General features: G+C 41.0%; 1 protein-coding gene across 1 annotated transcript in view; it reads right to left on the minus strand.

Annotated features, from left to right (window-relative positions):
- LOC140861414 (uncharacterized) overlaps nt 1-21,970 on the minus strand; it is an 82,927-nt gene that overhangs the window by 45,841 nt on the left and 15,116 nt on the right. Inside the window, exons 3-4 of the mRNA XM_073264433.1 lie at nt 15,250-15,886; nt 14,458-14,721 (exon numbers count right to left, since the gene is read on the minus strand). Of these exons, the coding sequence (XP_073120534.1) occupies nt 14,458-14,721; nt 15,250-15,886 (901 nt within the window). The remainder of the gene's footprint in view (nt 1-14,457; nt 14,722-15,249; nt 15,887-21,970) is intronic.

The following is a 21,970-nucleotide window of genomic DNA, read 5'->3' on the forward strand; positions in this document are numbered from 1 at the left end:
AAGACTGATGCAGAGATAGAGAATATGACACATGTACCATATGCGTCAGCTATAGGTAGTATCATGTATGGGATGATATCTACCAGACCGGATGTAGCATTTGCTCTGAGTGTCACGAGCAGATATCAGTCTAATCCTGGTCAAATGCATTGGAAAGCCGTGAAGGACATTCTTAATTACTTACGAAGGACTAAGAATATGTTCATGGTTTATGGAGGACGAGAACTCAAATTGGAAGGCTATACCGACTCTAGCTTCCAAAGTGATGTGGATGACTCGAAGTCAACCTCTGGATTTGTGTTCATGCTCAATGGCGGTGCTGTCTCTTGGAAGAGTTCCAAGCAGGACACCACAGCGGATTCCACCACTGAGGCTGAATACATTGCAGCATCAGCTGCTGCTAAAGAGGCCGTTTGGATGAGGAAGTTCGTCCAAGAGTTGGGCGTTATTCCTGAATTTGTTGGTCCAGTCCCGGTGTACTGTGACAACACGGGTGCCGTTGCTCAAGCAAAGGAACCAAGGTCTCATCAAAGATCCAAACACGTACTGAGGAAATACCACATAATCCGGGAGATTGTGGAAAGAGGAGACATCATTGTCGAACGAGTGGCCTCTGCAGACAATATCGCTGATCCGCTTACTAAGCCTTTGCCAGGACCATTGTTTGACAAACATCGCGAAGCAATGGGTCTACGTAGTATGACTAGTTGGCTATAGGGCAAGTGGGAGATTGTAAGAGTGGGTGCCCAGTGAGCCAACTGTGTGGCTATGGGCTTTGATGACTCTTTGTATAAACAATCTTTTGTTTAATATTATTTACACTTTTATTAATGGCAATGACTTTATATTACTTCATATTGTTATATTGTGATATACTATTGTTGTTTTGATAAAGACCTTGAATATACCATAGTGTATGTAAGATGTGGTAGAACATGGGGATGTCTATCATGAAATACATCTTATAGTCACTGTATATTCTAAAACCGTTCCTAGTCGATTGAGCCGTCCGATAATAAGGATAAGGATCGCTCGAGTTTGAGACTAGCATTTGCGATGCGGAGTACCACGTTTCATTGGTAGGGAACATGGAGATGTTCGAAGCATGCAAATGGATATTCATAGGATGAATAATCGAACTACCCTATCCGGACTTTCCAAGTGGTTATCACTTATCGAGTGGATGAAGTCCGCGGTTTTGGTTGTACACCATTAGTCCTTACGACTTGAAACATCATGGAGACTCTATATGCTAGTACTGTGCTTTGACTCGTTTACCGACTCTGAGGGGGTCATCAGGTGTCGAGATTGGGTACAGTTACAACACATATAGGAGTCGATGCATTGTTGTCAAGGATTCACCACATACTTGCGAGTGTGGATATCCTATGCGATCTGAGGAGATATTAGTGTGACAAATCTCTGGCCAGAGTACTTGATGTGATTTAAGAAATGGTTTCTTAGTAGCACATGCGATGTCACTAATTTGATCTTCAAGATGTATTGCATAGTTATCGAATCTTGAGCGACTCTCGATATACCAATGGTTGTTGATTCGATCGGGATATATGGATGAAGGGACCGTACTGTACGCTAACCAAAATCTACTGGTTCTTGTAGGCACTATCAGTGATACCTAGGGAATCATGGGGCGATGTTGCTAGGCGCTTTACCATGATTCGTTGGGCAAGTCGGAAAGTGTTGTTCCGAGTCACAAGGAGTTGTGAGCCCACGGCTAGCTGTATCCCTGAACCATTGAGGGTCACACAGTGTAATGGAGTTTTAATCCCCGTTGAGATAGTTAAATTTAAAGAGTTAAATTTAATGAACTAAGGAGTTGGACTTCTTAAATAAGAGTAAGGGAGTAGGATTTCCTAAAATGACATAGGGATGGACATTTTTGGAAACCACTGAATTCGGATTCAGGAAAATTTATTTTGACTTTAAAATGTGCAGAAATGGTTTCTGTGCACATTGGTGAAATCGGTTCATCAATCGGAGTCACGATGAATTTTATATTAATTTCTGAACGTGCGGGCTTTGCTTGTCGGGCCCTAACTTATGATTAATGGGCCCTAAGGTGTTAGTGGCCTGCATTATAAATAAGTTATTGCAGTACAGAAATTAGACACAACAGGTCATAATTTTTGAGACAGGATTTTCGAAACCCTAGCCTCCTCTCAAAAGAAATCGGCCGAACCCTCCCCCTCTGCCCGAGAAATTCCGGTCTGTGATTTTTTAATTGCAGTCAGGAATAACGAATCAGATTCGTTTAATCTCTTCGCAGAAAACTTCTGATAGATTTTCTAGTGCAATCTATCAGAGGGATTTAAACCCCATTCGTGGACCTGATTGAAGGAGTTCATCAGTTCCTGGGAGATACAAGAAGCGCAGAGAAATCTGTGTGGTGTCCATTAATCTCGCTTCGAGATTGAAGGTAAAATTTAATTAATTTTTATTTGAATTTTACACACACAATAATTTAGTCGTTGAATGGTTGATACCCACACCATGGAATTGTTCCATGATAAAATTTTTAAACTTTCGCTGCACCGGGTATCAATCGTGATTGATCTGAGAGCCCTGTTTTCCAACACGTCGGGTATCAGCATAACTCTTCTGCCGACTCTGAGCTATCCTCATACGATCCCATATCTGTGTCACAATATCGGCAGTCTGCTGTACAATCTCGGGACCAAGTAAAATCCTCTCGCCAACCTCATCCCAATGCACTGGCGATCTACATCTCCTCCCGTAGAGAGCTGCATAAGGAGCCATACCTATAGACGACTGAAAGCTGTTGTTATAGGTAAACTCCACTAATGGCAGTCTAGTCTCCCAAGAGCCCTGAAAATCAATGACACAAGCTCTCAGTAGATCCTCAAGAATCTGGATCACCCTCTCCGACTGACCATCTATCTGGGGATGGAACGCTGTACTGAATAATAGCCGAGTCCCCAAAGCTGTGTGCAAACTCTTCCAGAATGCAGATGTAAATATCGGATCTCTTTCCTATACTATCGTCACTGGTATGCCATGCATTCTAACAATCTCCTTGATGTAAAGCTCTGCATACTGCGTCAATGAGTAAGTAGTCCTCACCGACAAGAAATGAGCTGACTTGGTGAGTCTATCTAGGATCACCCAAATAGCTGTGCAACCTTTGGCACTCCTCGGTAAACCAACTACAAAGTCCATCGTAATGTTCTCTCATTTCCATTCCGGAATAGGAAGAGGTCTAAGAAGTCCTGCTGGACGCTGATGCTCTGCCTTGACCTGCTGACAAGTCAAGCACTCTGACACAACTCTTCCGATGTCTCTCTTTATCCCGAGCCACCAATACAATAGCTGTAAATCTCGGTACATTTTCGTACTTCCGGGGTGAATGGAGTACGGAGATGTGTGAGCCTCTGCTAAAATCTCAGCTCTCAACTGATCGACGTTCGGTACCCACATCCTACCACGGTACTGAACAATGTCATCCACAACTATATAAAGAAGACCACCCTTGGCCTCATCTCTCTGCCTCCAACGCTATAACTCCTCATCAGTAGGCTGTCCATCTCTGATCCGATCTCATAGAATCGGCTGCACCGTCAACACTGACAAGCTCGGTGCATTAGCACTCGAGTAAAACTCCAAATCAAACCTCTGAATCTCGCTCTGCAGTGGTAACTGCACTATCAAACACGATGCTATTGACGACTTCCGACTCAAAGCATCGGCCACTACATTAGCTTTACCTGGATGGTAGCTAATGTCACAGTCGTAATCCTTAACCAACTCCAACCATCTCTGTTGCCTCATGTTCAACTCCTTCTGAGTGAAGAAGTACTTGAGACTCTTATGATAAGTGAAAATCTTGCACTTCTCGCCATACGGATAGTGCCTCCAGATTTTCAAAGCGAAGACCACTGCTGCTAACTCCAAGTCATGTGTCGGGTAGTTCTGCTCATGAATCTTCAACTGCCTCGACGCATAAGCAATAACCTTACCACACTGCATAAGTACTGCGCCTAACCCTAGCTTAGACGCGTCGGTGTATACCACTAACTCCTCGTGTGGTACTGTCATCGCTAAAACCGGTGCGGTAGTGAGTGCTTCCTTCAGCTGATCGAAGCTCCTCTGACAGTTTGAACTCCAAATAAACTTCGCATTCTTCTTGGTTAAGGAAGTCAAGGGTACTGCAATAGAGGAAAAACCCTTGATGAATTTCCTATAATATCCTGCCAAACCCAAGAAACTGCGAATCTCCGAAGCATTCCTCGGAATACCCCATTTCTGCACTGCCTCAACCTTCGACTGATCCACTGCAATCCCATATCTCGAAATAATGTGGCCAAGAAATGCCACTTGCTCAAGCCAAAACTCGCACTTGCTGAACTTGACATACAAACGCTGCTCCCTCAAAGTCTGCAAGGCTGTCTGTAGATGATGCCTATGCTCCTCAATGCTCCTAGAGTAGATCAAGATATCATCAATGAAGACTATGATGAACTGATCAAGATACGGCTGAAATACCCGGTTCATGAGATCCATGAAAACCGCTGGAGCATTGGTCAGCCCAAATGGCATTACTAAGAACACGTAATGCCCATAACGTGTCCGGAAAGCAGTCTTGGACACATCTGCATCCCTAACTCGCAGCTGATGATAACTAGATCGCAGGTCGATCTTGGAGAACACCGAAGCTCCCTGCAACTGATCAAATAAGTCCTCTATCCTCGGCAGTGGGTACTTATTCTTCACTGTGACCCTGTTGAGCTCTCGATAATCGATGCACAGTCTCATACTGCCATCCTTCTTCTTAACAAATAACACTGGAGCTCCCCATGGAGAAAAGCTAGGACGAACAAAGCCTTTCTCTAATAACTCCTGAATTTGCTCCTTCAACTCTTTCATCTCGGTAGAAGCAAGTCGGTACGGTGCCTTTGAGATAGGCATGGTGTCTGGCACTAAGTCGATACTGAACTCCACATCTCTCACTGGTGGAATTCCTGCAACATCCTCCGGAAAGACGTCTGGAAAATCACGAACCACTTTTATCTCTGATAATGATCTGCTAGATGGTTCTGAGGCCATGACAATACTCGCTAGAAAACCTCGGAAACCCCGTCTCAACAGCTTCCTCGCCTGAATATAAGATATCACCTGAGGAATATCACTGCTCTGAGATGCATGGAAAGTAAACGGGTCGCCTTCCGACGGTTTCACTGACACTGTCCTCCGAAGAAAATCAATCGAAGCTCCATTGAATGTCAACCAGTCCATACCCAATATCAAATCAAATCCGCTCAACGGCAAAATCACTACATCTGCGCGAATGGAGTGCCCCTGCAGCTCCAACTCCAGCTCTCGGATGACACTAGAGGTATTAATAATCTGTCCTGACGGCATAGTGACATCATAACCATTGTCGGCAATCTCAGGGGTAATGCCTATCCGTCTGATAAACTCCAGGGAGATAAACGAATGCGTAGCCCCTGAATCTAGCAACACAAACGTGGAGTTGCCTCCAACTAGAATTCTCCCTGCACGCAGAAGAATCCCAACAATTTCATACCACCACTAAACTTTCCCCCAAATATGAGTCACTAATAACCCTTAATTCTAATCACAAGTAAAACATTCTTCTTATTCTAACATGCAGATAGGTAACCCAAATAACAAATTATTCCACAACAAAAATCGAAAAAATATTACCCAAAAGAAGAAATCATAAAATGCTAGGGGTAAGATATACCGGTGATCAAGGAGGTATCTGGGTCTGCCTCCTCAGCCTGCATCACGAAAACTCTCCCTGTAGTGTTCTTCTTCCTCGGGCAATTGGCCATCTGGTGCCCTGGCTCTTTACAATGAAAACAGACGCCTGCTCCTAGAAGACATGGTCCCGGATGTGTGTCCTTCATATATATTTAATTTAATTTTTATACTAACATATAAATACTAAAATAACTTTCATGCATAAAATAATTAAATATATAATTAGGACACATGCAATTTCTCATGGTTTGTACTGAACTGCTGGCCCTAACACTCAAGCCCATTTTCTTAAATTCTGGCCCATTAACATACTTAAGCCCATTAACACATTTCTAAGCCCAATAAATCAATTAAAGCCCATTAGCACATACTTGGCCCAATAACAACTTAATCTGGCCCAATGGGCCCAAAAGCCCAAAGACTGGCCCAATAACTTCCATGGGCTCCCAAGCCCATAAAAATTATCGGGATAACTTGATTAAATTTAATTTAGCCCAAAAATGATTAAATTTAACCCAAAATAATTAAATGGAGCCAAATTAACTTTTGGGATTTAATTAGGCCCATTTAACATTTAATTAAACTTAAAACTTAAAAATAAAAATACCCGAGCCCGACTAACTTGACCCGGACCCGGACCCAACTAACATAACCCATGACCCATTGACTTGACCCGGACCACCAAACCCGACCCAGACCCATCACTGAAACCCTAACCCGAACCCTACCTCCCTTTTCCTGCGGCCGCGAGCAGCAGCCCTTCTAGGGCTGCTGCCGCCTAGCTCCGGCCGCCCCTGGCCGGAGCTCTGCCGCCCAGACGTGGCCCACTTCTGGGCGGTCCTAACCTGACCAAGACCCCAACCCCATGCAGCCCATGCACAGAGCACCGAACCCCCTTCCATCAAACCCTAAACCTGCGCCCCCAAGCCCGCTCCTGCACCAGCACCTACCTGGGCTTGTTTGGCTCAAACCACTCGAGCCACTTGCGTCCAGACCACCCTCACACAACTTAGGGACCTTTGGCCAGCAGCTGGACGCACCATTGATGAAGAAAACGTGAGCATGATCAAGCAACATACATGAACAAGATACAAGCGTCAAAACCGATTCTTTTTCTGAAAATTCTTGAAGAATTTCGATGCACACACAACACACACATATAACACTTATATGGTACGAGAAAGGAGAAATAAAACATGCCTAGCACCGAATATTGAAGAGAAATAGGCGTAGATGACGATTCCGGGACGACGGGACGATGATCAACCACCTTGGAAGCTTAAACTCGATCTCCTATGGAGTTTTCTAGCTGGCACGATGAAGGAGGTGAATAAAAAGGGAGGGGGTGGCGGCTGAAGGCTTGAAGACGTGGGTTTGGGTAGATTTAGGGTGTAATTTAATTAAAACAAGGTTTTGGATAATTAAAATATTAATAAGGGTTTTAAATATAAAATATATAACTTAAAAACTCTAAATAATAAGTAAAAATCTGATAACTAATTTAAAATCCCAAAATATAAATTTTAGGGAATTTTAAAGGTAATTAAAAGTCAATATTTTGGGCTAACTTTGGATCAAAAGGACTCCTAAAATTATATAAAATAAAATACTGAAAATTTTGAGGAAATAAAACTCAAAATAATATTTTTGGGCTCTAAAAAGACTCATAAAAATAATTTGGGTAGAAAGTTGTCATCTCGTTCGTCCACGTTCTCGTCTACGCGATAAAATAACTAAATTTCCATAAATCATGAAAAATCTCTAATTATGGGTTAAATGCTTAAAAAAAATAACTTAAAACATGCACGAATAATTTTACATAATTATTTAACCCATAATCTAAAATTCTAAATAAATAAAATCCCTAATTATGCATGCGAATTTACGTACTAAAATACTGGGTGCTACACTACTGCTGAGGTACCATCTGATTCCCTCTCTGTCTCCACAAACCCGCTTCAGCTCCCTTTGCGTGATTCATGGCATCCGCAAAGTTATCAGGTCTAGCAGTGTTTACCAACGTGAAGATGTTGGGATTCAAGTCGTTGATGAACTAATCGGCTTTGGCTTCTTCACTGTCGGCAATGTGTGGTGCAAAATGCAACAAGCTGTCAAACTTGTCTACGTACTCCTCAATGTTCAGATTCCCTTGCCTCAGATTGGCAAATTCCGCTCCCTTGTCCTTTCAGTACGAAACATGAAAAACCCGCTTATAAAATTCAGATTTGAAAAAGTCCAATTAACAATTGTACCTCTGTTCTCCATGGATCTCTTTGTCGTGATCCACCAGTTCTTAGCAACACCACGAAGCTGATGAATGACTAACCTGGTTCGGCGGTCATCTGTGTAATCAATGGAATCGAACAACTGATCAATGTCGTCCAACCAACACTCATAGTCAACTGGATTTTCTGTACCCAACAATAATGGTGGATTAAACGACTGGAACCTCTTCAGCAAGGTTTCCATTGGAGTCGCTGTAGCAACCATCTGAACAGTTTCAGTACTAGCTTGTTCAGTCGTAGGAATAACTGGCGGTGGGTTTCTGTTTATAACTCGATGGGGACCCATCTAATAATCAAAGGTTAGGACACAAATATCTCAATCGCTATAATTCAGTGCCCTTACAACCGCTTGGAATACCGAATACCAGTCGATAACAGAAGCAATTATATCTTAATTAGTTCATGCTTTATAAATTAAATCACAAAATCATGTAATTCAATTAATCTCAAATAATAAAACATGCTCGTGTGGAATTAAATAAACAAATAAATAACTCAAACACACGCGAGGAGCAAATATGTGGACTCGAACTACCCCGCTCGCTCTAGTTCAACAAAGAATCTTAACTCTCAGATACCACTTAATGTGAGACCTCGGTCCTAAACAACTAATCTCGGATTAAACAATAATTAAACATACAAGATCCAAGACTAAAAGCAAAGCAAGAAATTTTTTTTTTAAAGAGGGGTGCGCTCGGTCTGCTAGAAACAGCAGACCGTGCGCCTCCAGTCCATGCATCCCATTGTTCCGCTCAACAGGGGATGCGTTCGGTCTGCTAAAAACAACATACCGAGCGAGGCCAAGATAGCAGCCTATTGTCTTGCTCGGAAGGGGGGGTGGCGCTCGGTCTGCTAAAAACAGCAGACCGTGCGCCCCCTGCTGCATAGCCAAAACAGAGCAGAAACTCAGAAAACTTGATTCCAACGCATTCAAAACATAATCATGCATTACAAAAGTAGTTCTTCCAACTAATACATGAAGTTCTAGAGCTTAACAACTGCTCAAGGTATAGAACATGCAACAACACTGTGAAGCCTGGGGTTGAAGAGGCGGGGAGTGATCGCCGGTGCCAAGAGGTTGCATGGACAATGAGCGGCTTCTGAAAGGCTTCTAGGCGGAGGGAGACATGAATGAACCGATCCCGTGCCGGAATGAGAGGGATTCTCAGACTGTGTAGGTATGGGACTACATGGTTGAGGAGAGTTTAAAAGATTTCATATGTGCTACTCATATCAAGAAGGTGCATCTTCTTTTCGGAAGCTCATCACATAAGAACTCCAAAGTTAAGCGTGCTTGACTTGGGGCAATTATAGGATGGGTGACCCCCTGGGAAGTTTTCCAGGGTGCGTGTGAGTGAGGACATAAGCACGCTGAAAAGACCCGTCTTGATACAGTGGGGCGTTACAAATGGTATCAGAGCCGACCTCTCTTAGTACGGTATGGTTCGGGAACGAACCAAGCGGAAGCTGGTGGGCATGTGAAGCCCGGGGCTGAAGAGGCGGGGAGTGATCGCCGGTGCCAAAAGGTTGCATGGACAATGAGCGGCTTCTGAAAGGCTTCTAGGTGGAGGAAGACATGAATGAACCGATCCCGTGCCGGAATGAGAGGGATTCTGAGACTGTGTAGGTATGGGACTACATGGTTGAGGAGAGTTTAAAAGATTTCATATGTGCTACTCATATCAAGAAGGTGCATCTTCTTTTCGGAAGCTTATCACATAAGAACTCCAAAGTTAAGCGTGCTTGACTTGGGACAATTATAGGATGGGTGACCCCCTGGGAAGTTTTCCAGGGTGCGTGTGAGTGAGGACATAAGCACGCTGAAAAGACCCGTCTTGATACAGTGGGGCGTTACAAACACATTCAATCAAAAAGCTCGCAAAGACAATACAACATAATAACAAAGTTCGATATCTAAACATGTTCCAACATCACTAGGTAGACATGCTGACACGACTTCTAAACCGAGTCTCACTTCTATCCCTTGATCCTGAAGCTAACCATGCCTCTTCTGACTTGGTCCTGCCCCACCTGTTGCCAAGTAAACTTACAAAACAAAGCAACAGCCGGATAAACAGTTGAGAATGGTATTCCCAGTAAAAGCAACATAACAAGTAATACATGTAATATCTCAACATTATGCTTACAAGATAACATAATCAATTCAAGATAAGGATATGCATGTCTTTAAAATAGGGATATCAATTCTGATAAACAAGGGATTGCTGCTGTACTTTTGGGATCCTGAGGATAAGATCACGTAACGACTCACCGACTCTCCCAATCGAGGTGGTGCCACGCATCTCACTCCCCTAGACTTTGGTGCAACTATAAGGAGTATGCTAACACTAGGTGAACCTACACCTAGGCCACTCATAGTATAGCTCCCAAAAAAAATGTCTAAACAAAAAGGGCTGTTTTGCCCGCTGAAATCAAAGTTGGCTCAAGATGAATGCATAACAAAACATAAAACATAAGCCACATAATAATAGTTCATTCAATCGACAAAATACAAGTTCCACATGCTAGAACAAGTATTGATGCAATATGTGATTTTTAAGGGAAACTCGAGAACCAACTGTCCCGAGTATGCTATTCCGCTAATGATGACTGATTTTACCTTTCAATGCAGTAGTTCCAACTATGGATAAGCTACAACAAAAGATTGTATAAAAAACAATACAACCTAAACAACAACACGGCTCAAGGTAAATCTCTTTACCGTTTTTCGTCCAATCTCTTGACGATCAAATGTTGTTAACACATGGCTCGACAAACTCAGAAAAGAGATGATCAACAACAACGATCACTCACAAGCCAAAGTTTCAACAACTCAAAAACAGTTCGAAATCCCAAAACTCAAACCGGCGGCATAACAACTATAACTGAACAAACCAGAAATGCAGACAGCAGTTCAACAACGATACTAACTCATAACAATGCTAAGACAACAACAACAAGGCAAACCCATCAAATCCCAAAATTAAATTTTTGAAAATAAGCTTCTAAAAATCATAACAAATCCGAACGTCGCTCTATTTCAAAACCTACAGATAATAAACGATCAGAACTCTGTCAAGAACAACATACTCGAATCTCGAACGATTCTAAAAACATCCAAAAAATAGAATGTATCTGATCGCAGAAAAACTTACGATAGAACGGAGCTCTTGCTGCAGTGATCGCTAAACTGCCTTTAGAATTAAATTCCAACGGCCGGATCGAGCTCGTGGAGAAATCTGAAAGCTTGAAAAGCTCAAAAGGCATTTCAATGGAGGGAAATCGATAAGAGGAAGAAGATAGAGTGCTTGGAATAAGTCAACTAGAGTAGATAATATATAAAATCCATTACTTGCGTTTTAGTCCCTGAAATTTCCAAAATTTGCAAAATAGACCCTGATCAAAATCAAGTCGGCTCTTGAACTCAGTAATCTCCGATTAACTCAAATAAACTCATTTAAGATAAAAACGGGACGTTAAACTGGTACTTTATGTTGATGACATTCTACTCATTGGGAATGATGTAGGAATGTTGCAATCAACTAAAATATGGCTGGCGAGTATGTTCTCGATGAAGGACTTGGGTGAAGCCTCTTTTGTATTGGGAATACAAATCTATCGAGATAGATCAAAAAGATTGTTTGGTCTCACCCAGTCTACATACATTGATACCATCGTGAAGAGGTTCTCGATGGAAGAGTCTAAGAGATGACATCTACCAATGTGTCATGGCGTGTCTCTATCCAAGTCCATGTCTCCCAAGAATCATGCAGAGAAAGAGGTGATGACACGCATTCCATATGCATCTGCAGTTGGTAGTATCATGTATGCGATGACCTACACGTCCTGACGTGGCCTTTGAACTAAGTGTTACAAGTAGATATCAATCGAACCCTGGTCTTCCACACTGGAAAGCTGTGAAAGAAATTCTCAAGTATTTGAGAAAGACTAAGAATATGTTCTTGGTTTATGGGGGTGGAGAACTAAAATTGAAAGACTATACTGACTCTGGCTTCCAAAACGATGTTGATGATTTGAAGTCAACTTCTGGTTTTGTATTCATGCTCAATGGTGCTGCTGTTTGTTGGAAGAGTTCCAAGCAAAACATCACTGCGGATTCAACCACTGAGGCTGAAATATTGCTGCATCCGATGCTGAAAAGGAAGCTGTTTGTATTTGGAATTTTGTCCAATATTTGGGTGTTATTCCTAATGGAGTTGATCCAGTCCCAGTTTACTGTGACAACACCGGTGCCGTTGCTCAGGCAAAAGAACCAAGGTCTCATCAGAAATCCAAACATGTACTGAGAAAATACCACATCATCCGGGAGATTGTGGAAAGAGGATAGGTCTCGTTAGACAGAGTCGCCTCCGCAGATAATGTTGCTGATCCACTAACTAAGCCTTTACCAAGACCATTGTTCGAAAATCATCGCGAATCAATTGGTTTGAAGAATATGGGTAGTTGGCTCTAGTGCAAGTGGGAGATTGTTAGAGTAGGTTCCCGTTGAGCCAAATGTGTTGGTCGATGGTTCTTGAGAGAACTCTTGTATGACAATCTTTATTTTAATAATATTTGACATTATTTAATTTGGCACACCTTTATCTGTATACCCATGCTAGCTGCATAGATAAAGCCCTTGAATATAAAAATAGTACAAAGAATATGAGATGGTTATGTGATGACTATCATGAAAATCATATTTGGATTACTGTATATTCTAAAATGTTCCTAGTCGATTCAACCGCCACAAAGAATGATAAAGGCCTCTCGAGCTTGAGACTAGTATTTGCGATATGAGTACCATGTTTCATTGGTAGGGGACATGGTGATGTCAAAGCATGCAAATAGGTGCTCCTTGTAGAGTGCGCTGAACAACCCTCCCTAAAGGACTTTCCAAGTGGTTTTCACTTATCGAGTGGAGAAGTCCTAGTTTATAATGGTACACCATTAGTCCTTATGACCAGGGACAACATGGAGACTCTATATGCTAGTGCTTCATTTTGACTTGTTTACCGACTCATCTGGGGTCATCATGTTGCAATGTTGGGTGTTGTGACGAAACATATAGGAGTCAATGCATTGTAGTCGGGGATTCACCGCTTACCTACGGGTATGGATATCCTATATGATCTCATGCATATGTAGCATGAAATCTCTGATCAGAGTAGGTGGTAATTAAGAAAGGGGTTTCTTGAATTACACCTTCGATGCAAATACGGCATGACACATAGTTATCGATTCATTGACAACTCTCGATATACCAATGGTTGTCGAATCGATCGGGGAGTTGAAGGGACCGTACTGTACGCTAACCATAATTGATTGGTTCTTGCAGGCACTATCATTTGATGCCTAGGGTGATATGAATTCTTATGAATGAAAGACAAGCACGATTATAACGAATTGCACCCTCAATTCGAATACAAAAGAAATCAAATATTTTGTCACGACTTTTGAAACAAGTAACCGATTTGAATCTCCACCTCTAATTGAACCCGTAACTAGCAATAGAGAATCACAATAGAAAACAATCAATAATTCAGTTAGACCTTCAAAGGAACCTGTCTTTGACAACCCAAGTGAAAATCGATTGACAAACGCCACAAAGTTTTGACACTTTGATAAGTTTGATTTGAATTAAAGCTAGAAGCCTTAAGAAAAATTCTAGAAAGAATTTTATGTATTGAGTAATCAATAATCTGAAAATCTTAATTATTATTCTATAATGAATGTTTTTTTGTATTTATAATATAACTACAAAATAATAAAAGATATCGCAAAATATATCTAAAGATATAATAATATTTCCTAAAAGTTTCCTAGTAGGAATAACAGACTCAAAATAGGCAAAATAATACCAAAATACTAAGATTCCAGAACACACGCACAAACTCCTTTGGTTCATGTAAAAGTACGTAGCGCGGGCGTGCAGGAGCACGGCGCGGGCACGCTAAAGCTACGCATTGGCAGCGCGAGCGCTTAGGATGAAGGTGCGGGCGCGCTAAAGTCACGCATATTCTCCATCAAATTATCATTCATCGGCGCGGGCGCGCGAGGGTTGAGGTGTGGGCGCACTAAAGCCAAGAATCTGATCTTCAAATTCTTCACTTTGGTGACCTCCTTTGACCTCAATAAGATTATAACATCCCTCAAACTGAATATCAAAAAATCCAACGCCCTCTTGTGACTTCAACATCAAGGATTGAAGTGCTTCCTTGAACTTTTGAGCTCGGCCTCTCGTAACTGGTCCTCGTGATATCTCCAACGGATCCTTAGCCAGTTGATCAGCATGCGAGCCATCCATGATCGAATCATCCTCCCCTTCTTGAAAAAGATTTGTCCTCAAATCTTTATCATCACCTACATCAAACGGAGACAAATCAGAAACATTGAAAGTAGCACTGACATTATACTCACCCAGCAAATCTAATTTGTATGCATTATCATTGATCCTTTCCAAGACTTGAAATGTTCCATCTCCTCTTGGTAACAATTTAGAATGTTGTTTCTCCGGAAAACGCTCCTTCCTCAAGTGCAACCAAACCCAATCACCGGGTTCAAACACGACCTTCTTTTTACCTTTGTTTGCTTGCTTTGCGTACTGCAAGTTCTTTTTCTCAATTTTCGCTTTCACTTTCTCATGCAAATTTCGCACAAACTCAGCATTTTTCTTTCAATCCTTATTAACCCTTTCACTCATAGGCAAAGACATTAAATCCAACGGGGTTAAAGGATTAAAACCATACACAATTTCAAACGGTGAAAAATTTGTAGTAGAATTCACACTACGATTATATGCAAACTCAACAAATGACAAATATTCTTCCCAACTCTTCAAATTCTTTTTAATTATAGCACGCAACAAAGTTCCTAACGTCATATTAACAACCTCAGTTTGACCATCCGTTTGAGGATGACATGTAGTCGAAAACAGTAGTTTAGTACCAAGTTTGCACCACAATGTTTTCCAAAAGTAGCTCAAGAAACGAGTATCTCTATCAGACACAATACTCCTAGGCATGCCATGCAATCTAACAATTTCATTAAAGAACAAGTCCGCAACATGAGATGCATCATCGGATTTATGACATGCAATGAAATGAGCCATCTTAGAAAATCGATCAACCACCACAAACACAGAATCCCTCTCCTTCTTAGACCTTGGTAATCCTAAAACAAAATCCATAGAAAGGTCTACCCATGGTTCACTAGGAATGGGAATTGGAGTATACAATCCATGTGGTTGTGTCTTAGAATTATCTTTCCTACAAGTCACACATCTCTCACAAATATTCTCAACATCATGCTTCATATGTGGCCAATAAAAATGTTCATGCAAAGTATCATAAGTTTTAGCCACACCAAAATGTCCCATTAAACCACCCCCATGTGATTCTCTAACAAGTAATTCACGAAAAGACGATTTACGCACACATAGCTTATCTTCCTTAAACAAATATCCATCATGCATGAAGAATTTATCTTTTGGACCATGAAAACATGACGCATAAATCTCACCAAAATCAAGATCACTAGCATACAGCTCCTTCACATACTCAAATCCCAAAAACTTAGAATCTAGAGTAGATAGAAGCACATACCTTCGTGATAGAGCATCCGCTACCACATTTTCCTTCCCTTGCTTGTACTTTATAATGTAGGGAAAAGTCTCTACAAACGCCACCCACTTGGCATGTCTCTTGTTTAGCTTTTGTTGCCCTTTGAGATGCTTCAAAGACTCATGATCCGTATGAATCACAAATTCTTTTGGCCTCAAATAATGATGCCACGTTTCAAGCACATGAACCAAGGCATATAATTCCTTGTCGTAGGTGAAAGAGTGGGTGCCCGGTGAGCCAACTTGTGGCTAAGGGCTTTGATGACTCTTTGTATAAACAATCTTTTGTTTAATATAATTTACACTTTTATTAATGGCAATGGCTTTGTCTTTCTTCATATTGTGATATTGTGATATACTATTGTTGTTTTGATAAAGACCTTGAATATACTATAGTGTATGTAAGATGTGGTAGAACATGGGGATGTCTATCATGAAACGCATCTTATAGTCACTGTATATTCTAAACTGTTCCTAGTCGATTGAGCCGTCCGATAATAAGGATAAGGATCGCTCGAGTTTGAGACTAGCATTTGCGATGCGGAGTACCACGTTTCATTGGTAAGGAACATAGAGATGTTCGAAGCATGCAAATGGATATTCATATGATGAATGATCGAAGTACCCTATCCGGACTTTCCAAGTGGTTATCACTTATCGAGTGGATATAGTCCGCGGTTTTGGTTGTACACCATTAGTCCTTACTACTTGAGACATCATTGAGACTCTATATGCTAGTACTGTGCTTTGACTCGTTTACCGACTCTATTGGGGTCATCAGGTATCGGGATTGGGTACAGTTACAACACATATAGGAGTCGATGCTTTGTTGTCAAGGATTCACCACATACTTGCGAGTGTGGATATCCTATGCGATCTGAGGAGATATTAGTGTGACGAATCTCTGGCCAGAGTACATGATGTGATTTAAGAAATGGTTTCTTAGTAGCACATGCGATGTCACTATTTGATTTTCAAGATGCATTGCATAGTTATCGAATCTCGAGCGACTCTCGATATACCAATGGTTGTTGATTCGATCGGGATATTTGGATGAAGGGACCGTACTATACGCTAACCAAAATCTACTGGTTCTTGTAGGCACTATCAGTGATACCTAGGGAATCATGGGGCGATGTTGCTAGGCGCTCATACCATGATTCGATGGGCAAGTCGGAAATTGTTGTTCCGAGTCACAAGGAGTTGTGAGCCCATGGCTAGCTGTATCCCTGAACCATTGAGGGTCACACAGTGTAATGGATTTTTAATCCCCGTTGAGATAGTTAAATTTAAAGAGTTAAATTTAATGAACGAATAAGTTGGACTTCTTATTTAAGAGTAGAAGAGTAAGATTTCCTAAAATGACATAGGGATGGCCATTTTTGGAAATCACTGAATTCGGATTCAGAAAAATTTATCTTGACTTTAAAAGGTGCAGAAATGGTTTCTGTGCACATTGGTGAAATCGGTTTATCAATCGGAGTCACAATGAATTTTATATTAATTTTTGAACATGCGGGCTTTTCTTGTCGGGCTTGAACTTATGACTAATGGGCCCTAAGCTGTTAGTGGCCTACATTATAAATAAGTTATTGCAGTACAGAAATTACATACAACAGGTCACAAGGATTTTTCGAAAACCCTAGTTAATTTTAAAAGGTGGCCGTCCCCCCTCTCTCCCTCTACTTGAGAAAAATCCAGCCTGTGATTTTGAATTACAGTCTGGTTTAACGGATCAAATTCGTTAATCTCTTCGTAGAAAACTTCTGATAGATTTTCTAGTGCAATCTATCAGAGGTATTAAATATCCGTTCGTGGACCTGATTGAAGAACAGTTCGTGAAAGAGTGGGTGCCCAGTGAGCCAACTTGTGGCTATGGGCTTTGATGACTCTTTGTACAAATGATCTTTTGTTTAATGTAATTTACACTTTTATTAATGGCAATGACTTTATCTTTCTTCATATTGTTATATTATGATATACTATTGTTGTTTTGATAAAGACCTTGAATATACTATAGTGTATGTAAGATGTGGTAGAACATGGGGATGTCTATCATGAAATACATCTTATAGTCACTGTATATTCTAAACTGTTCCTAGTCGATTGAGTCGTCCGATAATAAGGATAAGGATCGCTCGAGTTTGAGACTAGCATTTGCGATGCGGAGTACCACGTTTCATTGGTAGGGAACATGGAGATGTTCGAAGCATGCAAATGGATATTCATAGGATGAATAATCGAACTACCCTATCCGGACTTTCCAAGTGGTTATCACTTATCGAGTGGATAAAGTCCGCGGTTTTGGTTGTACACCATTAGTCCTTACTACTTGAAACATCATGGAGACTCTATATGCTAGTACTGTGCTTTGACTCGTTTACCGACTCTATGGGGGTCATCAGGTGTCGGGATTGGGTACAGTAACAACACATATAGGAGTCGATGCATTGTTGTCAAGGATTCACCACATACTTGCGAGTGTGGATATCCTATGCGATCTGAGGAGATATTAGTGTGACGAATCTCTGGCCAGAGTACTTGATGTGATTTAAGAAATGGTTTCTTAGTAGCACATGCGATGTCACTAATTTGATCTTCAAGATGTATTGCATAGTTATCGAATCTTGAGCGACTCTCGATATACCAATGGTTGTTGATTCGATCGGATATATGGATGAAGGGACCGTACTGTACGCTAACCAAAATCTACTGGTTCTTGTAGGCACTATCAGTGATACCTAGGGAATCATGGGGCGATGTTGCTAGGCGCTTTACCATGATTCGTTGGGCAAGTCGGAAATCGTTGTTCCGAGTCACAAGGAGTTGTGAGCCCACGGCTAGCTGTATCCCTGAACCATTGAGGGTCACACAGTGTAATGGAGTTTTAATCCCCGTTGAGATAGTTAAATTTAAAGAGTTAAATTTAATGAATAAAGAAGTTGGACTTCTTAAATAAGAGTAAGGGAGTAGGATTTCCTAAAATGACATAGGGATGTACATTTTTGAAAACCACTGAATTCGGATTCAGGAAAATTTATCTTGACTTTAAAATGTGCAGAAATGGTTTCTGTGCACATTGGTAAAATCGGTTTATCAATCGGAGTCACGATGAATTTTATATTAATTTCTGAACATGCGGGCTTTGCTTGTCGGGCCTCAACTTATGACTAATGGGCCCTAAGGTGTTAGTGGCCTGCATTATAAATAAGTTATTGCAGTACAGAAATTACAGACAACTGGTCATAATTTGAAAGATAGAAAATCGAAAACCCTAGCTCTCTCTCAAAAGAAATTCGGCCGCCCCCCTCCCTTCTCTGCGTGAGAAATTCCGGTCTGTGATTTTGAATTGCAGTCTGGAATAGCGAATCAAATTCGTTTATTCTCTTCGTAGAAAACTTCTGATAGATTTTCTAGTGCAATCTATCAGAGGGATTAAACCTCCATTCGTGGACCTGATTGAAGGAAAGCTTGTTCATCAGTTCCAGGGAGATACAAGAAGCGCAGAGAAATCTGTGTGGTGTCCAATAATCTCGCTTCGAGATTGAAGGTAAAATTTAATAATAGTTATTTAATTTTACACACACTTATAATTTAATCGTTAAACGGTTGATACCCACACTATGGAATTGTTCCATAATAAAATTTTTAAACTTCCGCTGCACCGGGTATCAATACCGATTGATCTGAGAGCCGCGTTTTTTCCAACAGTGGTATCAAAGCCAGGTTGCTCAGATCAAACGATTAAATTAATCGATTGTACAAAAATTTTTGAGTCTTGGTTTTTTAAAACAAAATAAATATTTTAAATAAAAAAAATTTTTTTTTCGGGCAAAACCCGGGCAGCGATTGGATCGCTGCCCCGGGCGGCGCACGGCGCCGCCGCCCAGGGGCGGCGCTGGCAGCGGGCGGCGCTGCCCAGGGCGACGCTCGGCGCCGCTCAGGGGCGGCGCCAGGCGCCGCCAGGGCAGCGATTGTCGCTGCCCTAAAGGGGCAGCCGGGCTGCCCCGGCCCGCGCCCACGAGTGCGGGCCGGCCCGGGAGTGTCTCGGGCGGCCCGCGGGAAAAATTATTATTTTTTATTTAAATTAATTTTAATGTGTTAAAATTTTATTTTTGGTCCGGCCAAAAATTGTTTTTGATTGGTTCACGAGGCATCGGATCGAATTGTTCGAGTCCGAAAATTTTAAAATTGATTTTTGGATAAATTTGAATTTTTGGAAAATTTTAATATTTTATCCTTAAATTGAATTTTGAAATCAATTATTTTTGGTACAATTGATGATAAGATTTGATCTTATGTATATATTAAGTAAAATATGATTTTATCTATAAAATTAGATTCTGTAGATAAAATATGATTTTATTTAATAAAAGGTAAAATATGATTTTATATGTAAAATATGATTTTATATATAAAATATGATTTTATCCTGTTTAAATTTAAATTGCCATATGGATGATATCCAATAAATTAATTTTGAATTAAATGTTATTGGATAAGGATGATCGATTGCCATGACCAATTTTGTAGGTGTATGTTAGGAATTTACATTTGTTTTATTGTTGTTGGTTTTATTAATGGGCCTGGTTTATGGCCCAATATGAATGTCATATGTAATAAAAGTGGGCTTGGTTTATGGCCCGTTCCCACCCCTAAAATGTATCCCCTACTTGTCATTGCTATTTATTGTAAATACATTAGATTTAGTGGGAGATCAAGATTTGAAGATGGTGGGCCCAGCAGACAATAAAGACGAAGAAATGTAAATTGGAAGCTAATGTAATAGGATTGCATTGCATACTGCATATTACCTAGGATTGGACTAAGACTCGTGATTGGCAACCACGAGTCAATTAGAAATGGAATCGATCATCCTATATATAATATATGATATTATGATTGTATGCATGTTTTAGACATAATTGTATGAATCCGGCAAGCATACAATAAATTGAAAAATGATGAGACAAATTTTCATAATTAAAAATCCCTCATTTTAAATATGATTTAAAATTGATATCAAGATAAATAAAGGAAATTTAAATTTGTTTAAATGTTCCTACCTTCCATCAACGGTCAATGTATGTGATGCTACCCGCGGATACGGTCCGGCTCATATTATGGGGGCCCGTCCGTCGGAAAGCTGTACATTGGATCGACAAATGTTGTAAGTTGGGTGGAACTCCCATGGGATCGGCTCATATTATTGGGGGATCCACATGGCGACCTTCCATCACAACTTAATATTGATGGGTCATCTTGACATGTCACTTTAAACGGCGTCATATTATTGGGCCCTTATTGGACATGAGGTAAATACATGGGGGTTGCTTTGGAAGCAATTGGGCTCTACCTTTTGAGAATTATGGTTGGCTGATATTATTCGAGACCATAAGTTTGTCAATTGGACTCCATGTTCTCACTAAGGAAAAAGTTTCCCGTTTTCACTAGAGGGTAGTGAAATCGTTAAAATAGTGGGAGTGAGATTCATAAAATTAAATTCGCCTATTTTATGTCTTAGTAAATTGCTTAAACAATCATTGATATATGTCTGTTTTTCTTTTCAGTATTTCATACAATGAATTCGCGTAATCCATTATTCTCGATCCTCGAACAAAACAAGTTGACTGGCGCAAACTATACGGAATGGTTCCGGAAGTTGAAGATTGTCTTGACTTCGGAGAAGATGCTCTACGTGTTAGAGAAATCACCTCCGAAGAAAGCACCAGCTGACGTAAGTCCGGAGGAATTGGCCAAACTTGATGCATGGTGGGACCATGACATCAAGACCAAATGCTATATGCAAGCCTCGATGTCTGATGAACTCCAGAGGCGATTTGAGGACACCGTGAATGCTGCTGACATTCACGCTCAACTCAAAGAACTTTTTGGGGCTCAATCGAGGGCTGAAAGGTTTGCTACTGTTAAGGAGCTAATGACGTGTCGCATGCGTGAAGGGACTTCGGTCCGTGATCATGGGGTACGAGTGATTTGGCTCATACAGAAGTTAGCAACTCTTGATTTGGTGTTGGAGCATGAACTCAACGTGGATTTACTGCTTCTGTCTCTTCCTTCTTCGTTTGACGGATTTGTGGTAAATTTTACTATGAACAAGATAGAGGCCACCCTTGAAGAGATGGTCAATATGCTTGTGACATATGAATCCACACTAAAGAAGGATAAACCAGCTTTCTTGGTGGGCTCCTCATCTTCTGCTAAGAAGGGGCCAAGTACGAAGGGTAAGAAACGTTCTGCCCCACCCAAGAAAGTCGAACCCGAGAAGAAGCACAAGACAAAG

Source organism: Henckelia pumila, chromosome 4, assembly GCF_033568475.1.
Source record: "Henckelia pumila isolate YLH828 chromosome 4, ASM3356847v2, whole genome shotgun sequence".
Classification (NCBI taxonomy): domain Eukaryota; kingdom Viridiplantae; phylum Streptophyta; class Magnoliopsida; order Lamiales; family Gesneriaceae; genus Henckelia; species Henckelia pumila.